Source organism: Podarcis liolepis (assembly GCF_965112155.1).
Source record: "Podarcis liolepis genome assembly, chromosome: 12".
Taxonomy (NCBI): domain Eukaryota; kingdom Metazoa; phylum Chordata; class Lepidosauria; order Squamata; family Lacertidae; genus Podarcis; species Podarcis liolepis.
Genome location: NC_139563.1, coordinates 4,295,076 through 4,313,681, shown reverse-complemented (window position 1 = coordinate 4,313,681; position 18,606 = coordinate 4,295,076). Strand labels below are relative to the sequence as shown.

The window sequence follows — 18,606 nt, the reverse complement described above, 5'->3', positions numbered from 1 at the left end:
AGCATCTCAAACCTGCCTTCTGGTTTATAAAACCCCAGAACGTGCCGTGCACATTGACGGCGCATGCCAGCCTTCCCCAACCTGGTGCCCGCAGATGTTTTGGATTGCATTTGTCCTGGAAAGCACAGCTGCAGCCTGAAACATGTCCTCTGGGACACCAGATTGCAGAAATCGCAGGTGGACTTACCCAGTTTGGCTGAGGGGCGGCTTTCAGAAGCCGATAGGTGAATTCTTCATCTGCTTTTTGGTTGTACAGGTCGACAGCGAGCGCCGCAGCGTCCTCGTAGCTCAACAGTTCCTTCGCAGGAGGCAAGACGGTGGTTGCGGCAGCTGCCCCAACCAAGAGCAGGACTCTCCAGAAAGAGCTCTCCATCTTCATAGCCTCCGATCTATCCCTTCTGCCGGTGGCTTTTGGGAGCTGAGGTAGCCTGTTGGGTCCAGGAGTCTCCCTTTTTATGTGCGGTCAATTGCATGGATCGGGTGCTGATTGGTCAGCGGCCTGGGGTTTCCCCCGCAAACCAGTGACTCAGTTCCTATGTGCTCATGCAAAATTCTGGTGCCCAAACTTAAGCAACATGGAAAAATATTTTGTGGGTGGGAGGGAGGGGGAAGGGGGAAGGTGTCCTTTAATGTTCAGTCTGGGAACTGGGCTTGGCCTGAGAAGTACATGAGGAAGTACATTTCATACAAGGAAGGGGCTTTTTTAAATACAGGTTGCGCCTTTTCTCATTTGAACAGCTCTTTCGAAGTTAACCTGTAACTGGAAAAATCCCTGCACTCCTCGTGTTGGCGAGCTAATAGGCACATGTGGGCAGGTTATGTGGCAGATGCTGGGAATGTAAAAACCTTCTGAATCCAGTCAATTCTGTGTCCAGGGCAGCTGTCTACCAGCTCCATCTGGTATGCAGGATGAGACCCTCCCTGCCCGCAGACTGCCTCGCCAGAGCGGTGCATGCTCTGGTTATCTCCCGCTTGGACTACTGCAATGCGCTCTACGTGGGGCTACCTTTGAAGGTGACCCGGAAACTACAACTAATCCAGAATGCGGCAGCTAGACTGGTGACTGGGAGCGGCCACCAGGACCACCAGTCTTGAAAGACCTACACTGGCTCCCAGTACATTTCCAAGCAAAATTCAAAGTGTTGGTGCTGACCTTGAAAGCCCTAAATGGCCTCGGTCCAGTATACCTGAAGGAGCGTCTCCACCCCCATCGTTCTGCCCGGACATTGAGGTCCAGCTCCGAGGGCCTTCTGGCGGTTCCCTCGCTGCGAGAAGCCAAGTTACAGGGAGCCAGGCAGAGGGCCTTCTCGGTGGTGGCACCCGCCCTGTGGAATGCCCTCCCATCAGATGTCAAAGAGAACAACAACTACCAAACTTTTAGAAGACATCTGAAGACAGCCCTCTTTAGGGAAGCTTTTAATGTTTAACCGACTACTGTATTTTAATACTTTGTTGGAAGCCGCCCAGAGTGGCTGGGGAAACCCATCCAGATGGGTGGGGTATAAATAATAAATTATTATTATAATCAGGAGCTGAGCACAAAATCAGACCCTCCAAGTGCCCCTATTTTCCAGGGACAGTCCTGGATTTACAGAAGCCGTCCCAGTTTCTGATTTCACCTCGGAATGTTCTGCTTTTCCTTAGGACAGGGGTCTGCAACCTTTAAGACAAAAAGAGCCACTTGGACCCGTTTCCGAAGAAAAACAACAACTGGGAGCCGCAAAACCATTGCGACATTTAAAGCATGCGCGCCGCTGCCCTCCGATCTGACAGCGGGCGGGAAGGTGACGTTGGGACGGTGCGTGACTAACGCACGCACCGCCCCCATGCGACGTCACAGCCAGTACAGCGCCCGCCACAGTGGGGAGTGTTGGGGCGCACAATGCGCCTCCTCCCCTCACTAGTATCCGCCCCGGAGCCGCGGCAAAGGTGTAAAAGAGCCGCATGCGGCTCCGGAGCTGCGGGTTGCAGACCCCTGCCTTAGGACATCCCTATTTCTATCAGAGAAATGTTGGAAGGTATGGAGTTATGCGACCCCTGACCCAAGGAGATAAGTAACTAGACAACCTTTAGAAGACACCTGAAGGCAGCCCTGTGTAGGGAAGTTTTAAAATGTTTTATTGTGTTTTTATACATGTTAGAAACTGCCCAGAGTGGCTGGGGCAACCCAGTGAGATGGCCGGGCTATAAATAATAAAATTATTATTATTATGGAATAGGTTACAGGGGTCAGCAAACTTTTTCAGCAGGGGGCCGGTCCACTGTCCCTCAGACCTTGTGGGGGGCCGGACTATATTTCGACGAAAAAAAATGAATGAATTCCTATGCCCCACAAATAACCCAGAGATGCATTTTAAACAAAAGCACAGATTCTACTCATTTAAAAACACCAGGCAGGCCCCACAAATAACCCAGAGATGCATTTTAAATAAAAGGACACATTCTACTCATGTAAAAACTGTTGGGAATCATTCTGCAGAGAAGCAGTAGGGATATTTGTTCCTTTAAGAACAGTTTCTGTGAGCTCTGGGCTGATTGGGTACAGCTGGCCATGACTACAAGAGAAAAGCTGCAGTTTGAACTCTGCCTCCAGGAAAAACACCCACAAGCTTTGCTGTTTTGAAATAAAACCTTTATTTAATTTGGTTTTACACCGGTCTCATGGTGTCATAGTCTCTGTCATCTGCCACCAGTGGAAAATCCCCCTCTAACAAAAACAAGCTGATTCCCGGACCGTCTGCAGGCCGGATTAAGAAGGCAATTGGGCCGGATCCGGCCCCCAGGCTTTAGTTTGCCTACCCATGGAATAGGATGTCCCAATCGGAGAAATTTTGGACTGTATGCAATGGCACTATCCCCTCCTGTTTTTTCCCAGCAATAGACATTCGGACCATAAAGAAGGCTGATCGCCGAAGAATGGATGCTTTTGAATTCTGGTGCTGGAGGAGACTCTTGAGAGTCCCATGGACTGCAAGAAGATCCAACCTCTCCATTCTGAAGGAAATCAGCCCTGAGTGCTCACTGGAAGGACAGATCCTGAAGCTGAGGCTCCAAGACTTTGGCCACCTCATGAGAAGAGAAGACTCCCTGGAAAAGACCCTGATGTTGGGAAAGATGGAGGGCACAAGGAGAAGGGGACGACAGAGGACGAGATGGTTGGACAGTGTTCTCGAAGCTACCAGCATGAGTTTGACCAAACTGCAGGAGGCAGTGGAAGACAGGAGTGCCTGGTGTGCTCTGGTCCATGGGTCACGAAGAGTCGGACACGACTAAACGACTAAACAACAACACAGACATTCAGAGGCACCAGGGCTCTGAATGTGGATAATGCCCATATTCAGGGCCAGCCAATATATTTTGGCACCTGTGTCAGCCCCCAAAATAAAAATAATATTGCCTACCCAAAAGTGGGTGCTTTGGGGTAACCCTACAGAGCAGTCCTCTTGATCTATCTGTAGCTATTCAATGAGTGGCCATTCTGATTTGTCTGTGGGGAAGTCAGATTCTGTTGCATCAAAGCAAGTGTTGACCCCACAGCACATTTTCCAGTAACTTTCTTATTGCAAAGAGGCTGTCTTTTGGGGAAGTGAGTTTCTTGCTCAAGGCTTTCACTGTGCACCCTGAATTTGCCAATATGTGACTGAATCTCAGCCCCAAACCGTGGCAGCCTAGAAGTGCCCTGTGTCTCCTCTGAGTAACACACACAAATCTTAACATGCCGGTGCCCAGCGCCTTGCTCTGCTTTCCTTTGGACCCCATCAGTGAGTCTAATGAGGCCTCCTGCCGCCGGTGCCCTTCCACCGTTCAGCATCCGTTCATAGACCGAGGTAAAGTTCGCAAACTGGAACACTACTTCTGGTTTTGCGGAGTTTGTAAACCGAATACTTCGTAAAAAGGACTGTTCGTAAACCGAGGTACCACTGTACAAATGTAAAGAATAAAGGTAGAGGGACCCCTGACCATTAGGTCCAGTCACAGACAACTCTGAGGTTGCGGCTCTCATCTCGCTTTACTGGCCGAGGGAGCCGGCGTACAGCTTCTGGGTCATGTGGCCAGCATGACTAAGCCGCTTCTGGCAAACCAGAGCAGCGCACGGAAACACCGTTTACCTTCCTGCTGGAGTGGTAGCTATTTATCTACTTGCACTTTGGCGTGCTTTCGAACTGCTAGGTTGGCAGGAGCAGGGACCGAGCAACGGGAGCTCACCCCGTCGCGAGGATTCGAACCGCTGACCTTATGATCGGCAAGTCCTAGGCTCAGTGGTTTAACCCACAGTGCCACCCGCATCCTTCAAATGTAAAGGATAAAGGTAAAGGGACCCCTGACCGTTAGGTCCAATCGCAGACGACTCTGGGGTTGTGGTGCTCATCTTGCTTTACTGGCCGAGGGAGCAGGCATTTTGTCCGCAGACAGGGTGACTAAGCCGCTTCTTTCAAAACCAGAGCAGCGCACGGAAACGCCATTTACCTTCCCGCCGGAGCAGTACCTATTTATCTACTTGCACTTCGTGCTTTCGAACTGCTAGGTGGGCAGGAGCAGGGACCGAGCAACGGGAGCTCACCCCATCGCCGGGATTTGAACCGCCGACCTTCTGATCGGCAAGCCCTAGGCTCTGTGGTTTAGACCACAAAAATGCAAATTCATACAGAATTCCTACTTGGCTCTCAGAGTCACCTTTAGGAACTTGCAATTTTCTCAAGGGGTTGGTGGGAACGTACCCTATCCTTCAACCTGGTTTGCATAAATTCCAATCTTCCACATATTTCACATGTAAACGTGGAGATGAGACCTTTCCCCGCTAACCGGTGTTTATTTTCTGGAACTTTCCCAGAGCATGTTTGGCTGTTCCAAACCCCTCATCTATCATTTCATGGGCTGGGCTCTACAAGGCAGTCAAAATCGTTCCAGCCCCAGGAACACATTCTTCTCGCCAGAGGTGCTTGAAGGCACGTGAACACAGTTACTACAAAATCTCTGGCAGAAGGAGTGCAATTTTTCAGCCCCTGGTGGGCTTTCCCCCAAGCCATCATTTCCCAAGTCCGTACACACTATCACAATGACTTCCCCACCCCAAAAAATTCCACTTTTATATCAGAAAAACAAGCTGCTTTGTTGCCTAATCAGACGCCCTGTCCTTCCCCTGGTGCTGTGCATTCGTGACTGGGGTTTTCTCTTAAATCATTGAGATTAAGTCAACAAGGAAGGCCATGGCAGGGATTATCTGAGGCCACCTTTTTGTTTCATATCAGTTAATGCCTTTGTGGGCATTTTATTACCGTCTTCACCTTGGAGGGAATGAGGAAGCGGCTTTATGAATACTTTTCAACAAAAGTGAAGTCACGGTAAATAGATGGAGGTTTATTAAATATTATAGATGGAGGTTTATTTCTGCTTGGCTGGATGGGGCTTGGCAAATGATGGGGTTTCCACTGAAGAGAACTGATCCGTAGAAAGGACTTTATGATCTGAAAATTGAGACAAGGCATATACTTGTGTAACCCAAGAAAATCTTTAATACAAACAATTTTTAAAAAGAGAAGTTTCTCCTCCTTCCAAGACAACCAAGAGGGAATACAGTGGTACCTCGGGTTACATACGCTTCAGGTTACAGACTCCGCTAACCCAGATATAGTGCTTCAGGTTAAGAACTTTGCTTCAGGATGAGAACAGAAATCGTGCTCCAGTGGCAGCGGGAGGCCCCATTAGCTAAAGTGGTGCTTCAGGTTAAGAACAGTTTCAGGTTAAGAATGGACCTCCAGAACGAATTAAGTACTTAACCCGAGGTACCACTGCATGGAGATTGCCATGCCAGGTCATATGAACAAACCAGAAGGCGTGCAGAAGCGGGAAACCAAGATGATCAAGGATCTGTAAACCAATCCTTAGGAGGACTGGGTATGTTTAGCCTGGAAAAGTAGACCTGAAGGAGCATCTCCACCCCCATTGTTCTGCCCGGACACTGAGGCCCAGCGCCGTGGCCTTCTGGCGGTTCTCTCATTGCGAGAAGCCAAGTTACAGGGAACCAGGCAGAGGGTCTTCTCGGTGGTGGCGCCCTCCCTGTGGAACGCCCTCCCACCAGATGTCAAGGAGATAAACAACTATCTGACTTTTAGAATCTCAGGGTGGTGGGTTCGAACCCCACCTCTAGCAAAAGATTCCTGCCTCGCAGGGGGTTGGACTAGATGACCCTCAGGGTCGCTTCCAACTCTGCAGTTATCTTACTCTAACGGTCATAGGCAGCAATGCTTCTCAATACCAATTTCCAGAAACCCCAGGAGGGGAGACGGGTCTTGTGTTCAAATCCTGTTTGCCCGTTTCCCATAACGGACATCTGGGTGGCCGCAGTGAGAACGGGATGCCAGACTCGATCCAGCAAGGTCTTCTTTCTTCTTAATATTGTACAACCCTTCAGCGTACCGACGGAAAGAAACAGTTTATAGCCGGTTTGTTGCTCAAAGGTATAGAGAGCTGCTCGCTGGGGGTCGTCAGCAGCAAACTTGACATTTTATTTACCACAACCAACCACCTTCCCTTTGCAATCCTGTCGCAAGGATTTTCTGCCAAACGATTGCTTGTCGATATCGTTGGAGACATTTCCAAAGAGGAACGGGGACTTCTCCTTCCAAACTGTCACAATATGGAGAGAGGGGGCTTCGTTCTGTGGGATAACCCACTAACTGAATAGGATTTTGCAAGCATGTCAGGGACGCACCTGGCTGTGGATAGTTTTCTGGAACATTCTTCAGGTCATCAGACACACACACACACACACACCAGATGAAACTTCGTGCCAGGAGACAGTCGCCTTTGGGCCCTGCCTTTATGTATTTGTTATAAGAATTCTAAAGTCTCAAACATAGAATAGGTAAAGGTGAAGGGACCCCTGACCATTAGGTCCAGTCGTGGCCGATTCTGGGGTTGCGGTGCTCATCTCGCTTTACTGGCCGAGGGAGCCGGCGTACAGCTTCCGGGTCATGTGGCCAGCATGACTAAGCCGCTTCTGGCGAACCAGAGCAGCGCATGGAAATGCCGTTTACCTTCCCACCGGAGCGGTACCTATTTATCTACTTGCACTTTGATGTGCTTTCAAACTGCTAGGTTGGCAGGAGCAGGGACTGAGCAACGGGAGCTCACCCCATCACGGGGATTCGAACCACCGACCTTCTGATCAGCAAGTCCTAGGCTCTGTGGTTTAACCCACAACGCCACCCGCGTCCCTCAAACATAGAATAAATGTTCGTAAATGTACAAGGCAAAGACATAATCAGTATATAAACCACGTGTCTGAAATAGTACAGGAGAACAATCCTGAAGCCATTTTGACTCTGCCAAATTGACCTCAAATATTTCTCTGCAAGGAGGAAGGAAATGGGGAAAGCTTTCCAATTGACTTTGGACATGGGGTTTATACAGTGTACCTCGGGTTAAGAACTTAATTTGTTCTGCGAATGTTCTAGCGTTTGTCCGGTCTTCCAATAGGAACCTGACATAGTGAGCCTCTGATTTTCCAGAGAAAGGTACCAGCAAGGGTAATATCAGTTCAGCCCTGGCTTGCTCGTATTTCGCACAGTGCAGCAAAACATGTTTTATGGAATCGATGTCTTGAGCACACGAGCAAAGTCTGTTCTGGTAGGGAACTCCTACCAGAGAGCCAGTGTGGTGTAGTGGTTAAGAGCGGTAGTCAGGTAATCTGGGAAACCGGGTTCGCTTCCCCGCTCCTCCACATGCAGCTGCTGGGTGACCTTGGGCTAGTCACACTTCTCTGAAGTCTCTCAGCCTCACTCACCTCACAGAGTGTTTGTTGTGGGGGAGGAAGGGAAAGGAGAATGTTAGCCGCTTTGAGACTCCTTAAAGGGAGTGAAAGGCGGGATATCAAATCCAAACTCTTCTTCCTCTCAACCTGCCATCCAACACTGCAGAGGGATAGACATTTAGTTTGGCTTTGGTGAATAACCTTTGATAATTTGGTACTGATAATTTGGTTTTTAATGTGCATTGTTTTGTAACGATTTGTTGGGTCTCTGAACGGTAATAAAGATAGATTGATTGATTGATTGATTGATTGATTGATTGATAATTCGTTCTGCAGGTCCGTTCTTAACCTGAAACTGTTCTTAACCTGAGGTACCACTTTAGCTAATGGGGCCACCCGCTGCCGCCACACCATTGCTGCACGATTTCTGTTCTCATCCTGAAGCAAAGTTCTTAAGCCGAGGTACTATTTCTGGGTTAGCGGAGTCTGTAACCTGAAGCGTCTGTTACCCGAAGTACCACTGTACCTCCCTTTTCGAATATAGTCTGGCAAGTATCTGTTAAGCTGAGCACACTATCAATATGCGGAAGAGCATGGGTTGACAAACTAAGGCCCGTGGGCCAAATCAGGCCCAATTGCCTTCTAAATCCGGCCCACGGATGGTCCAGGAATCGCCGTGTGGATTGCCTGCACACGCATTCTTTCCCTCTCTCTCCCTTTTCCTCACACGACAGCGCTTTTCTCCTCAGGGACGGAGCAATCTTGTCCCCTGCCTACGCAGTAACAGAGCGGCAGTGTGGGGGGCAAGGACTTTCACTCCATTGCTTTTCACTGCCACCGATCGAGAGGGACAGGTATACAGTAGGTATACATTTGGTGCCCCCCAGAATTGGGCGCCCGGGTGCCCCACACTCCTTGCACCCCCGGGTAAAGACATTTTGTTTTATTGCTATGGCTGGTGCAAATAAAGATTCAAAAAGTTGCTATATTTTTTAAAAGTCAGTGTCCAGACTCCACACATGCTCGGCGACACTCTCTTTGTCATTGCCTCTCGTGTTCCATAGCCGAGCCTTGGTTTCACAAACAAATTCGGGGCATATTGTACCTAGTCTGTATTCAATTAACTTTTCCAAAAGTGGGCACGGGCCTTATACAAAATCAGATATTGGATCAATCTAGCTCAGTATCGTCCAACCACTGACCCAAAGAATTTCTCCAGGATTTCAGTCTAACAAAATTCGGAGAACTAAAATTTGTTGTTGTTTAGTCGTGTCCAACTCTTGGTGACCCCCTGGACCAGAGCACGCCAGGCACTCCTGTCTTCCACTGCCTCCCGCAGTTTGGTCAAACTCATGTTCGTAGCTTCGAGAACACTGTCCAACTACCTCGTCCTTCGTCGTCCCCTTCTCCTTGTGCCCTCCATCTTTCCCAGCATCAGGGTCTTTTCCAGGGAGTCTTCTCTTCTCATGAGGTGGCCAAAGTCTTAGAGCCTCAGCTTTAGGATCTGTCCTTCCAGTGAGCACTCAGGGCTGATTTCCTTCAGAATGGAGAGGTTTTGATTGAGAAGACTCCCTGGAAAAGACCCTGATGTTGGGAAAGATGGAGGGCACAAGGAGAAGGGGACGACAGAGGATGAGATGGTTGGACAGTGTTCTCGAAGCTACCAGCATGAGTTTGACCAAACTGCGGGAGGCAGTGGAAGACAGGAGTGCCTGTCGTGCTCTGGTCCAGGGGGTCACGAAGAGTCGGACACGACTAAGTTCCTCTTCATCCTGGAGAAGAGTGACTAGTGGGGTGCCACAGGGTTCTGTCTTGGGCCCGGTCTTATTCAACATCTTTATCAACGACTTGGATGATGGACTCAAGTGCATCCTGATCAAATTTGCAGATGACACCAAACTGGGAGGGGTGGCTAACACCCCAGAGGACAGGATCACACTTCAAAACGACCTTGACAGATTAGAGAACTGGGCCAAAACAAACAAGATGAATTTTAACAGGGAGAAATGTAAAGTATTGCACTTGGGCAAAAAAAATGAGAGGCACAAATACAAGATGGGTGACACCTGTCTTGAGAGCAGTACATGTGAAAAGGATCTAGGAGTCTTGGCTGAGCACAAACTTGACATGAGCCAACAGTGTGACGCGGCAGCTAAAAAAGCCAATGCAATTCTGGGCTGCATCAATAGGAGTATAGCATCTAGATCAAGGGAAGCAATAGTGCCACTGTATTCTGCTCTGGTCAGACCTCACCTGGAGTACTGTGTCCAGTTCTGGGCACCACAGTTCAAGAAGGACACTGACAAACTGGAACGTGTCCAGAGGAGGGCAACCAAAATGGTCAAAGGCCTGGAAACGATGCCTTACGAGGAACGGCTAAGGGAGCTGGGCATGTTTAGCCTGGAGAAGAGGAGGTTAAGGGGTGATATGATAGCCATGTTCAAATATATAAAAGGATGTCACATAGAGGAGGGAGAAAGGTTGTTTTCTGCTGCTCCAGAGAAGCGGACACGGAGCAATGGATCCAAACTACAAGAAAGAAGAGTCCACCTAAACATTAGGAAGAACTTCCTGACAGTAAGAGCTGTTTGACAGTGGAATTTGCTGCCAAGGAGTGTGGTGGAGTCTCCTACTTTGGAGGTCTTTAAGCAGAGGCTTGACAACCATATGTCAGGAGTGCTCTGATGGTGTTTCCTGCTTGGCAGGGGGTTGGACTCGATGGCCCTTGTGGTCTCTTCCAACTCTATGATTCTAGGATTCTAGGATTCTAAGTGACTAAACAACAAAGGTTGGCAGGGTGTGGGTGTGGGTGTTAATGCAACTACCAGCATGTGTAGTTTTCAGTAACAGCATGTAAAATGTATTTCCATGTTGAGCAGATGCAGGTTTTTTAAAAAACCTGATGGGTAAGAATAAAGTTTGGAGATCTTAAACTTAAAAAAAAAAGAGTCTCCTCCAGCACCATAATTCAAAAGCATCAATTCTTCGGCAACCAGCCTTCTTTATGGTCCAGCTCTCACTTCCATGCATCACTACTGGGAAAACCATAGCTTTAACTATACGGACCTTTGTCAGCAAGGTGATGTCTCTGCTTTTTAAGATGCTGTCTAGGCTTGTCATTGCTAAAATATCTACGCTCTGTTAGAAGGCCACAGTGTATTTTATCTCTCATGGGGTGGGGAACCAGTGCGAGGCCTTTCTCTGAGCATGTGCAAAGCTCTCTGTGCATTATATAATCTATTCCCCCCCCCAAGTGTGCATTAGGGGCAATAGCACACTATTCCCCCCCCCCGGCTTTTATTTTATATGGAAAATGTCAAAGCCGAAATTAAAAAAGAAAGAAGAACATTGTTTATGTACGGGATAACAGCAGCTAGAATCCTTGTAGCAAGGAACTGGAAGAATGACACGCTTCCAGAGATTACTGACTGGCAAATACACATGTTAGAATATCTACAATTAGCAAAACTGACGGGATCAGTTAGAGGAACATCGAAACAAAAAACAACTAGAGAATGGATAATATTCCAGAACTATGTGAAACTTGATTGTACAAATAATTCCGTATTAGCAGAAATTGAGTGATATTTGTAAAGAAAACGATTAGAGGAATATATACAAAGTAGAAAGAAATGATATTATACAATGCAAATCTGTGTAAAAAACATGTTTATATTACAGTATAATGAGAAGGATGGGAAGGTTTGTGTCAATGAACACTTTTATTGTGTAAATAATGTATTTTCTTTTCCTCTTGATTTTTTTTTACTTCGTATCTTTATTTTTTTTCTTTTCCTCTTTTTTCTTCCTTTAGAAATTTTCTATTCTCTACATAATTTGTTTTTCTTCATGTGTAAAGAGATAGCATATGTTTGTATAGATATGTAAATTTTTAATCAATAAAGAATATAAAAAAAATTTAAAAAGGAAAATGTCAAAGCCGCACCCTTATTTCCAGGTGGATATTAAGTAGTGGACATAAAAGTAGAGATATCCATATAATAATAACTAAAAGCAATAAAAACCAAAACCTCCGATGAAAACTAAAATAATTTTATTACATTTCCCTGTTCCTGGAACTGAATGTTTTGCTGCGTCAGAAAAAGCCTGTCTGGTTTAAACAACTTAGGGTGGTTGTTGTTGTTGTTTTTTTTAAATTGCTAATAGAAACTGTTAAGTTGTGGGTGAAGATATCAGACGACACAGAAATTCTTCAAACAGCTCTTATTTATTCACAGGCCAGAACAGAACAGAACAGAAGGGTTCAGCCAGCCTGCTTATATAGAGCTCAACTAGAACGCAACAGTAACCATTTTCTGTAACTATCCAATCACTGAACGTCACTTTCAATCCCTCATTTGCATATGTGGACCTGAGTGAAAACTATCTACAGTATTCCCCCTGCTGGCCCAGGGTGAGAACTTCAGTGCATAACAGAAACAGTGACACAGCATCGCTTTTCCAAACTCTTACATAATGAACTAATGAAATTTTACTTGGCCGCTGTTCCGTTTTGTTTGGCTCCACCCTTCCAGGCACTTCCAGGTGACTTCTGTTTCCGAGCAAAGTTAAATCACTGGCAAATTCATGTTATGCCGTTAAAGCTGATTTGGCAACAGAGCTGCTTCTGCAAAATATATACGGTAACTTTTTGCAATAAGGAACGTGACGAGGAAATGAGCAGGAAAATAAACGTACCAACCAAGCACGTACATAGATCAGCACAGGAAGACCGACCTGGAACCATTTTTGATTCCCAAACTGACCAAATGTTTTCTCTGCAAGGTCAAAGGAAAATGGAAAAGCCTCCCCATTGTCTTTTCCTTCACAAATCCTGTCTTAAGGGAATGTCTGTGTTTGAATAGGGTGTGAGCCTGTGACCTGGCCCAGGAACTAAGTATTTATCATTACAACACATCCCATTCTCTATCAATTTTTGGTCAGTGACATTTTGGAATTTTGCTGATAATCTAGCTAGTTCTACATATTCTCGCATTTTGTTCTGCCAGTCTAATTTTGTTTTTTGTTTTGTTTATTGTCTTAAGAAAATTATACAGACAGCAAAATGAAGAAGCCTAAATTAACATTGCCTTCTACCAATAAGAAATAATAACAACGATTACAATAATGAAAATACTAAAAATACTTTCACTTCCCCTTTTAAACTTCTATTCCGGTTACAATATATTACTATTCTATAAGAATCTATTATATCCTTTGCTGTCCCATATATTATTTTATAGTGGTACCTCAGGTTACAGACGCTTCAGGTTACATACGCTTCAGGTTACAGACTCCGCTAACCCAGAAATAGTGCTTCAGGTTAAGAACTTTGCTTCAGGATGAGAACAGAAATCGTGCTCCGGCGGCACGGCAGCAGCAGGAGGCCCCATTAGCTAAAGTGGTGCTTCAGGTTAAGAACAGTTTCAGGTTAAGAACAGACCTCCGGAACGAACTAAGTACTTAACCTGAGGTACCACTGTATTTCCCAAATTCAACCTAACCCTCCTCTCCTCCCCACTGCTTCCCTTCACCTGCCAGTCTAATTTTGATGAGATAGAATCTCTTTTCCAACCCTTTGCAATTAAGATTCTGGCTGCTGTGGCTACATACATGAAAATTCTCCTAAATTTCTTTGGGATTTCATTGCTCATTATTCCTAGCACGAAGGCTTCAGGCTTCTTGGGGAAGGAACATTTAAACATTTTCTGATGTATATTGTCTCCCAAAATTCTCTGATTTTTTTTGCAGTTCCACCACATGTGGACCATTGTGCCTTCTGCCTCCCTGCATTTCCAATGTGTGTTTGACCTAGATTTTGTGGGATGTGAAATACAGATCAGTCAAGTACAACATGTTGTTTAGGGGGTGCGGTGGGTACAAACGTTGGCTTTGAAAGCCCTGTGCCTCTGAGAAAGCGCAGAGTGATTTCCTGCTTTTCTATAATAATAATAATAATTATTTATTATTTATACCCTGCCCATCTGGCTGGGCTTCCCCAGCCACTCTGGGCGGCTTCCAAAAGAATATTAAAATACTATAATACATCAAACATTAAAAGCTTCCCGAAGCAGGGCTGCCTTCAGATGTCTTCTAAAAGCCTGGTAGTTGTTGTTCTCTTTGACATCTGGTGGGAGGGTGTTCCACAGGGAAGGCGCCACTACCGAGAAGGCCCTTTGCCTGGTTCCCTGTAACTTGGCTTCTCGCAGTGAGGGAACCGCCAAAAGGCCCTCGGTGCTGGACCTCAGTGTCCGGGCAGAACGATGGGGGTGGAGACGCTCCTTCAGATATACTGGACCAAGGCCATTTAGGGCTTTCAAGATCAGCACCAACACTTTGAATTGTGCTCGGAAACGTACTGGGAGCCAGTGTAGGTCTTTCAAGACCGGTGTTATATGGTCTCGGCGGCCGCTCCCAGTCACCAGTCTAGCTGCCGCGTTCTGGATTAGTTGTAGTTTCCGGGTCACCTTCAAAGGTAGCCCCACGTAGAGCGCATTGCAGTAGTCCAAGCGGGAGATAACCAGAGCATGCACCACTCTGGCGAGACAGTCTGCGGACAGGGAGGGTCTCAGCCTGCGTACCAGGTGGAGCTGGTAAACAGCTGCCCTGGACACAGATTTGACCTGTGCCTCCATGGACAGCTGTGAGTCCAAAATGACTCCCAGGCTACGCACCTGGTCCTTCAGGGGCACAGTTACCCCATTCAGGACCAGGGAATCCTCCACACCTTCCCGCCCCCTGTCCCCCAAAAACAGTACTTCTGTCTTGTCAGGATTCAACCTCAATCTGTTAGCTGCCATCCAACCTCCAACCATGGCTTGACTCTTGCCAGGCATGAGGTCTCAGTACAATTTCTGGGGAGGTGGGAGGGAGAGAAAAACGGCCAACTCAACCTGCTTCCACTAACATACAAGCCCCCTTCTCGTCTATATAACCCAGATGGTTTTTGCTTTGGTATTGATTCTCCAGTTCAAAGATGATGCAAACTCTCGTTCTTTAAGCCTAGCACTTACGAGGAATTTGGGCAGGTGCAACATTAGGATGGGCAAAGATAGATTCCCTCTCGTGCAGCTGTTAAAAGCACAGCTGCGCAGCTTGGAAAAATCAGCTGGCAACCTGACAGAAGCTCCGTTTAAGAGGTGGGCTTACGGCGACACCTGGAGGTCATTCTAGAAAGCGACAACCTTGAAGTTTTGTTGTTGTTTAGTCGTTTAGTTGTGTCCGGCTCTTCGTGACCCCCTGGACCAGAGCATGCCAGGCACTCCTGTCTTGCACTGCCTCCCGCAGTTTGGTAGCTTCGAGAACACTGTCCAACCATCTCGTCCTCTGTCGTCCCCTTCTCCTTGCGCCCTCCATCTTTCCCAACATCAGGGTCTTTTCCAGGGAGTCTTCTCTTCTCATGAGGTGGCCAAAATATTGGAGCCTCAGCTTCAGGATCTGTCCTTCCAGTGAGCACTCAGGGCTGATTTCCTTCATAATGGATTGGTCTGATCTTCTTGCAGTCCATGGGACTCTCCAGAGTCTCCTCCAGCACCATAATTCAAAAGCATCCATTCTTCGGCGATCAGCCTTCTTTATGGTCCAGCTCTCACTTCCATACATCATGACTGGGAAAACCATAGCTTTTACTATACGGACCTTTGCTGGCAAGGTGATGTCTCTACTTTTTAAGATGCTGTCTAGGTTTGTTATTATTTTAATAATAAATAAATCAGGTTCTGGGTCATCTGGTCCTCTGGATGTTGCTGCACTGCAGCTCCCATCCTCCCTGACCATTGGTCATGCTGGCTGGGGGCGATGTGGTTTGTAGTCCAGACTATATTTTGGAAAAAATAATAATGAACGAATTCCTATGCCCCACAAATAACCCAGAGGTGCATTTTAAATAAAAGCACACATTCTACTGATGTAAAAACACACTGATTCCCGGACCGTCCGCGGGCCAGATTGAGAAGGCGATTGGGCCGGATCTGGCCCCTGGGCCTTAGTTTGCCTACCCATGCCCTACACAAATCCAGAGTCCCTAAGATGGCTGGATGGTGTTGTAAACAAACTCTGCCCTTTTTCCCTTATGGGGTGTCCAAGAGCCCATATAGAGTCCTTACGTAGGTTCCCTATTGGTAGGAGAAAATATCAGAGGCCAACCAGAAAATATTGAGAAGCAAAGCAGCTAGTAAGCCTGATCTTTATTGATCTGTTGCAACAGGGTGTTCCCCTCACCCGCAGGAGAGAGGAGGGACCCTGAAAAATGGCGCGCAAGGCCTTATAAAGACTTTTGAAATTGCCACCCTGGAGATCCAGACCACCCCCAGAAACATCATACATACATCACAGAAAGGGCAGTCTACAGCAGAAATCTGAGTGCTTTGTTTACCTCCTGTCTACCAGGTTACCTGTTTAATGGTCACTTGATTGGATACCCTGGGGAGCCTGGCCAGTCTTTTGTAATGATAAATACTTCGTTCCTAAGCCAGGTCACAGCCTCACACCCTATTCATATCTTAAATGTGCCCTTAAGACAGGATTTGTGAAGGAAAAGACAATGGGGAGGCTTTGCCATTCTCCTTTGACCTTGCAGAGAAAACATTTGCTCAGTTTGGGAATCAAAATGGTTTCAGGTCGGTCTTCCTGTGCTGATCTATGTACGTGCTTGGTTGGTACACTTATGAACATTTAACATATATCTAAGATCTCAAACTCCTGCCAACCTAGCAGTTCGAAAGCACATCAAAGTGCAAGTAGATAAATAGGTACCACTCTAGCAGGAAGGTAAATGGCGTTTCCATGCGCTGCTCTGGTTCGCCAGAAGCGGCTTAGTCATGCTGGCCACATGATCCGGAAGCTGTACACCGGCTCCCTTGGCCAATAAAGCGAGATGAGCGCCGCAACCCCAGAGTTGTCCGTGACTGGACCTAATGGTCAGGGGTCCCTTTCCCTTTTAAGACCTCAAAATTCCTATCACACACCCAAAAACATATTTTAATGACCTCTCACTGAAGAAAATGACATGTCCTTCCTTGTGTTATAAGAAAAATAGTTCTAATCCTGTTATGGGGTATCTAGAGCCCATATAGAGTCTCTCAGGAGATTTAGAGGAAGCGGAGGTCAACCAGAGTATATTGAAAGCAAAACGCCTAGTAAGCCTGATCTTTATTAAAGGAAATAAACTGTTGCAATAGGGTCCCCACTCACCACATTAAGGAGAGAGGAGAGACCCCAAACAATAGTGCGCAAGCCCCTATTTAGACTTTTGAAATTGCCCACCCTGTAGCCCAAGACCACCCCACCTCAAAACATCATACATACATCGCAGGAGGAGGCGGTCTCCAGCAGAAATTTGAGTGTGTTGCTTCTCTCCTGTTTACCAGGATACCTGATAAATGCCTTACTTGATTGCATTTTCTGGGGTAGCTTGGCCATTCCTTTGAGATGGTAAATACTTTAGTTCCTGAATCTATACTGATAGTTTGCTCAGCTTAACAGATACTTAGACAGCATCTTAAAAAACAGAGACATCACCTTGCCAACAAAGGTCTGTATAGTTAAAGCTATGGTTTTCCCAATGGTGATGTATGGAAGTGAGAGCTGGACCATCAAGAAGGCTGATCACCGAAGAATGGATGCTTTTGAATTCTGGTGCTGGAGAGACTCTTGAGAGTCCCATGGACTGCAAGAAGATCCAACCTCTCCATTCTGAAGGAAATCAGCCCTGAGTGCTCACTGGAAGGACAGATCCTGAAGCTGAGGCTCCAAGACTTTGGCCACCTCATGAGAAGAGAAGACTCCCTGGAAAAGACCCTGATGTTGGGAAAGAGGGAGGGCACAAGGAGAAGGGGACGACAGAGGATGAGATGGCTGGACAGTGTTCTCGAAGCTACCAGCATGAGTTTGACCAAACTGCGGGAGGCAGTGGAAGACAGGAGTGCCTGGCGTGCTCTGGTCCATGGGGTCACGAAGAGTCGGACATGACTAAACGACTAAACAACAACAGATACTTGCCAGACTGTATTTGGAAAGGGAGGTGTAAGTCCCTAAAGTCCAAAGACCACTGGAAAGCTTTTCCCATTTCCTTCCTCCTTGCAGAAAAATATTTGAGGTAAATTAGGGAGAGTCAAAATGGCTTCAGGATTGTTCTCCTGTACTATTTCATTTTTTAAAAAATATATCTTTATTAATTTAAAATAAATACATTTATGAGAAAACAGACGTACATACAAGTAAACAAACAAACAAACAAACAAATAACAGAGAAATCAAACAAACCACCACACTATAAGATACAAGATTAATATAATTATCATCATATATACTCCTAATACTGAACACAATTATAAAACTTATAGAGAAGAAATTTAAAACTGACTTACAATTAATCTTACTGTACTTTATCTATCCATTACTTTATACCGCACAGTTACATATTTCATATAGAATTTATTTTTACCTCCTTATGAACTTATATTTATACAATATAGGGATTGGTCTAATTCTGCCAAGATGTTTCCTTTTATTCCATGGTTTTCTAAATACAGTGGCGTAGCGTGGGGGGTGCAGGGGGGGCCGGCCGCACCGGGCGCAACATCTGGGGGTTAGGGTTAGGGGGCGCAAATCCACGGGTTAGGGGGCGCAAATCCACGGGTTAGGGGGCGCAAATCCACGGGTTAGGGGGCGCAAATCCACGGGTTAGGGGGCGCAAATCCACGGGTTAGGGGGTGCAAATCCACGGGTTAGGGGGCGCAAATCCACAGGTTAGGGGGCGCAAATCCACGGGTTAGGGGGCACAAATCCACGGATTAGGGGTCGCAAATCCACGGGTTAGGGGGCGCAAATCCACGGGTTAGGGGGCGCAAATC

General features: G+C 46.7%; 2 protein-coding genes across 3 annotated transcripts in view; both read right to left on the bottom strand.

The window, feature by feature from the left end:
- The window catches only part of LOC310689504 (cathelicidin-related peptide Oh-Cath-like), a 69,409-nt gene extending 68,846 nt beyond the window's left edge, over positions 1–563 (bottom strand). The window contains exon 1 of one of the 2 annotated variants that reach the window (XR_014517446.1): positions 188–439. Coding sequence is in view for 1 of the 2 variants with exons in the window: in XM_083467296.1 (XP_083323422.1) it covers positions 188–379 (192 nt within the window). In the remaining variant the exon portion in view is untranslated. Of the gene's footprint in view, positions 1–187 lie in introns of both variants that reach the window. The other variant, XM_083467296.1, reaches the window with a different exon arrangement.
- LOC310689510 (cathelicidin-2-like) overlaps positions 1–18,606 on the bottom strand; it is a 64,012-nt gene that overhangs the window by 22,607 nt on the left and 22,799 nt on the right. The window lies entirely within an intron of this gene.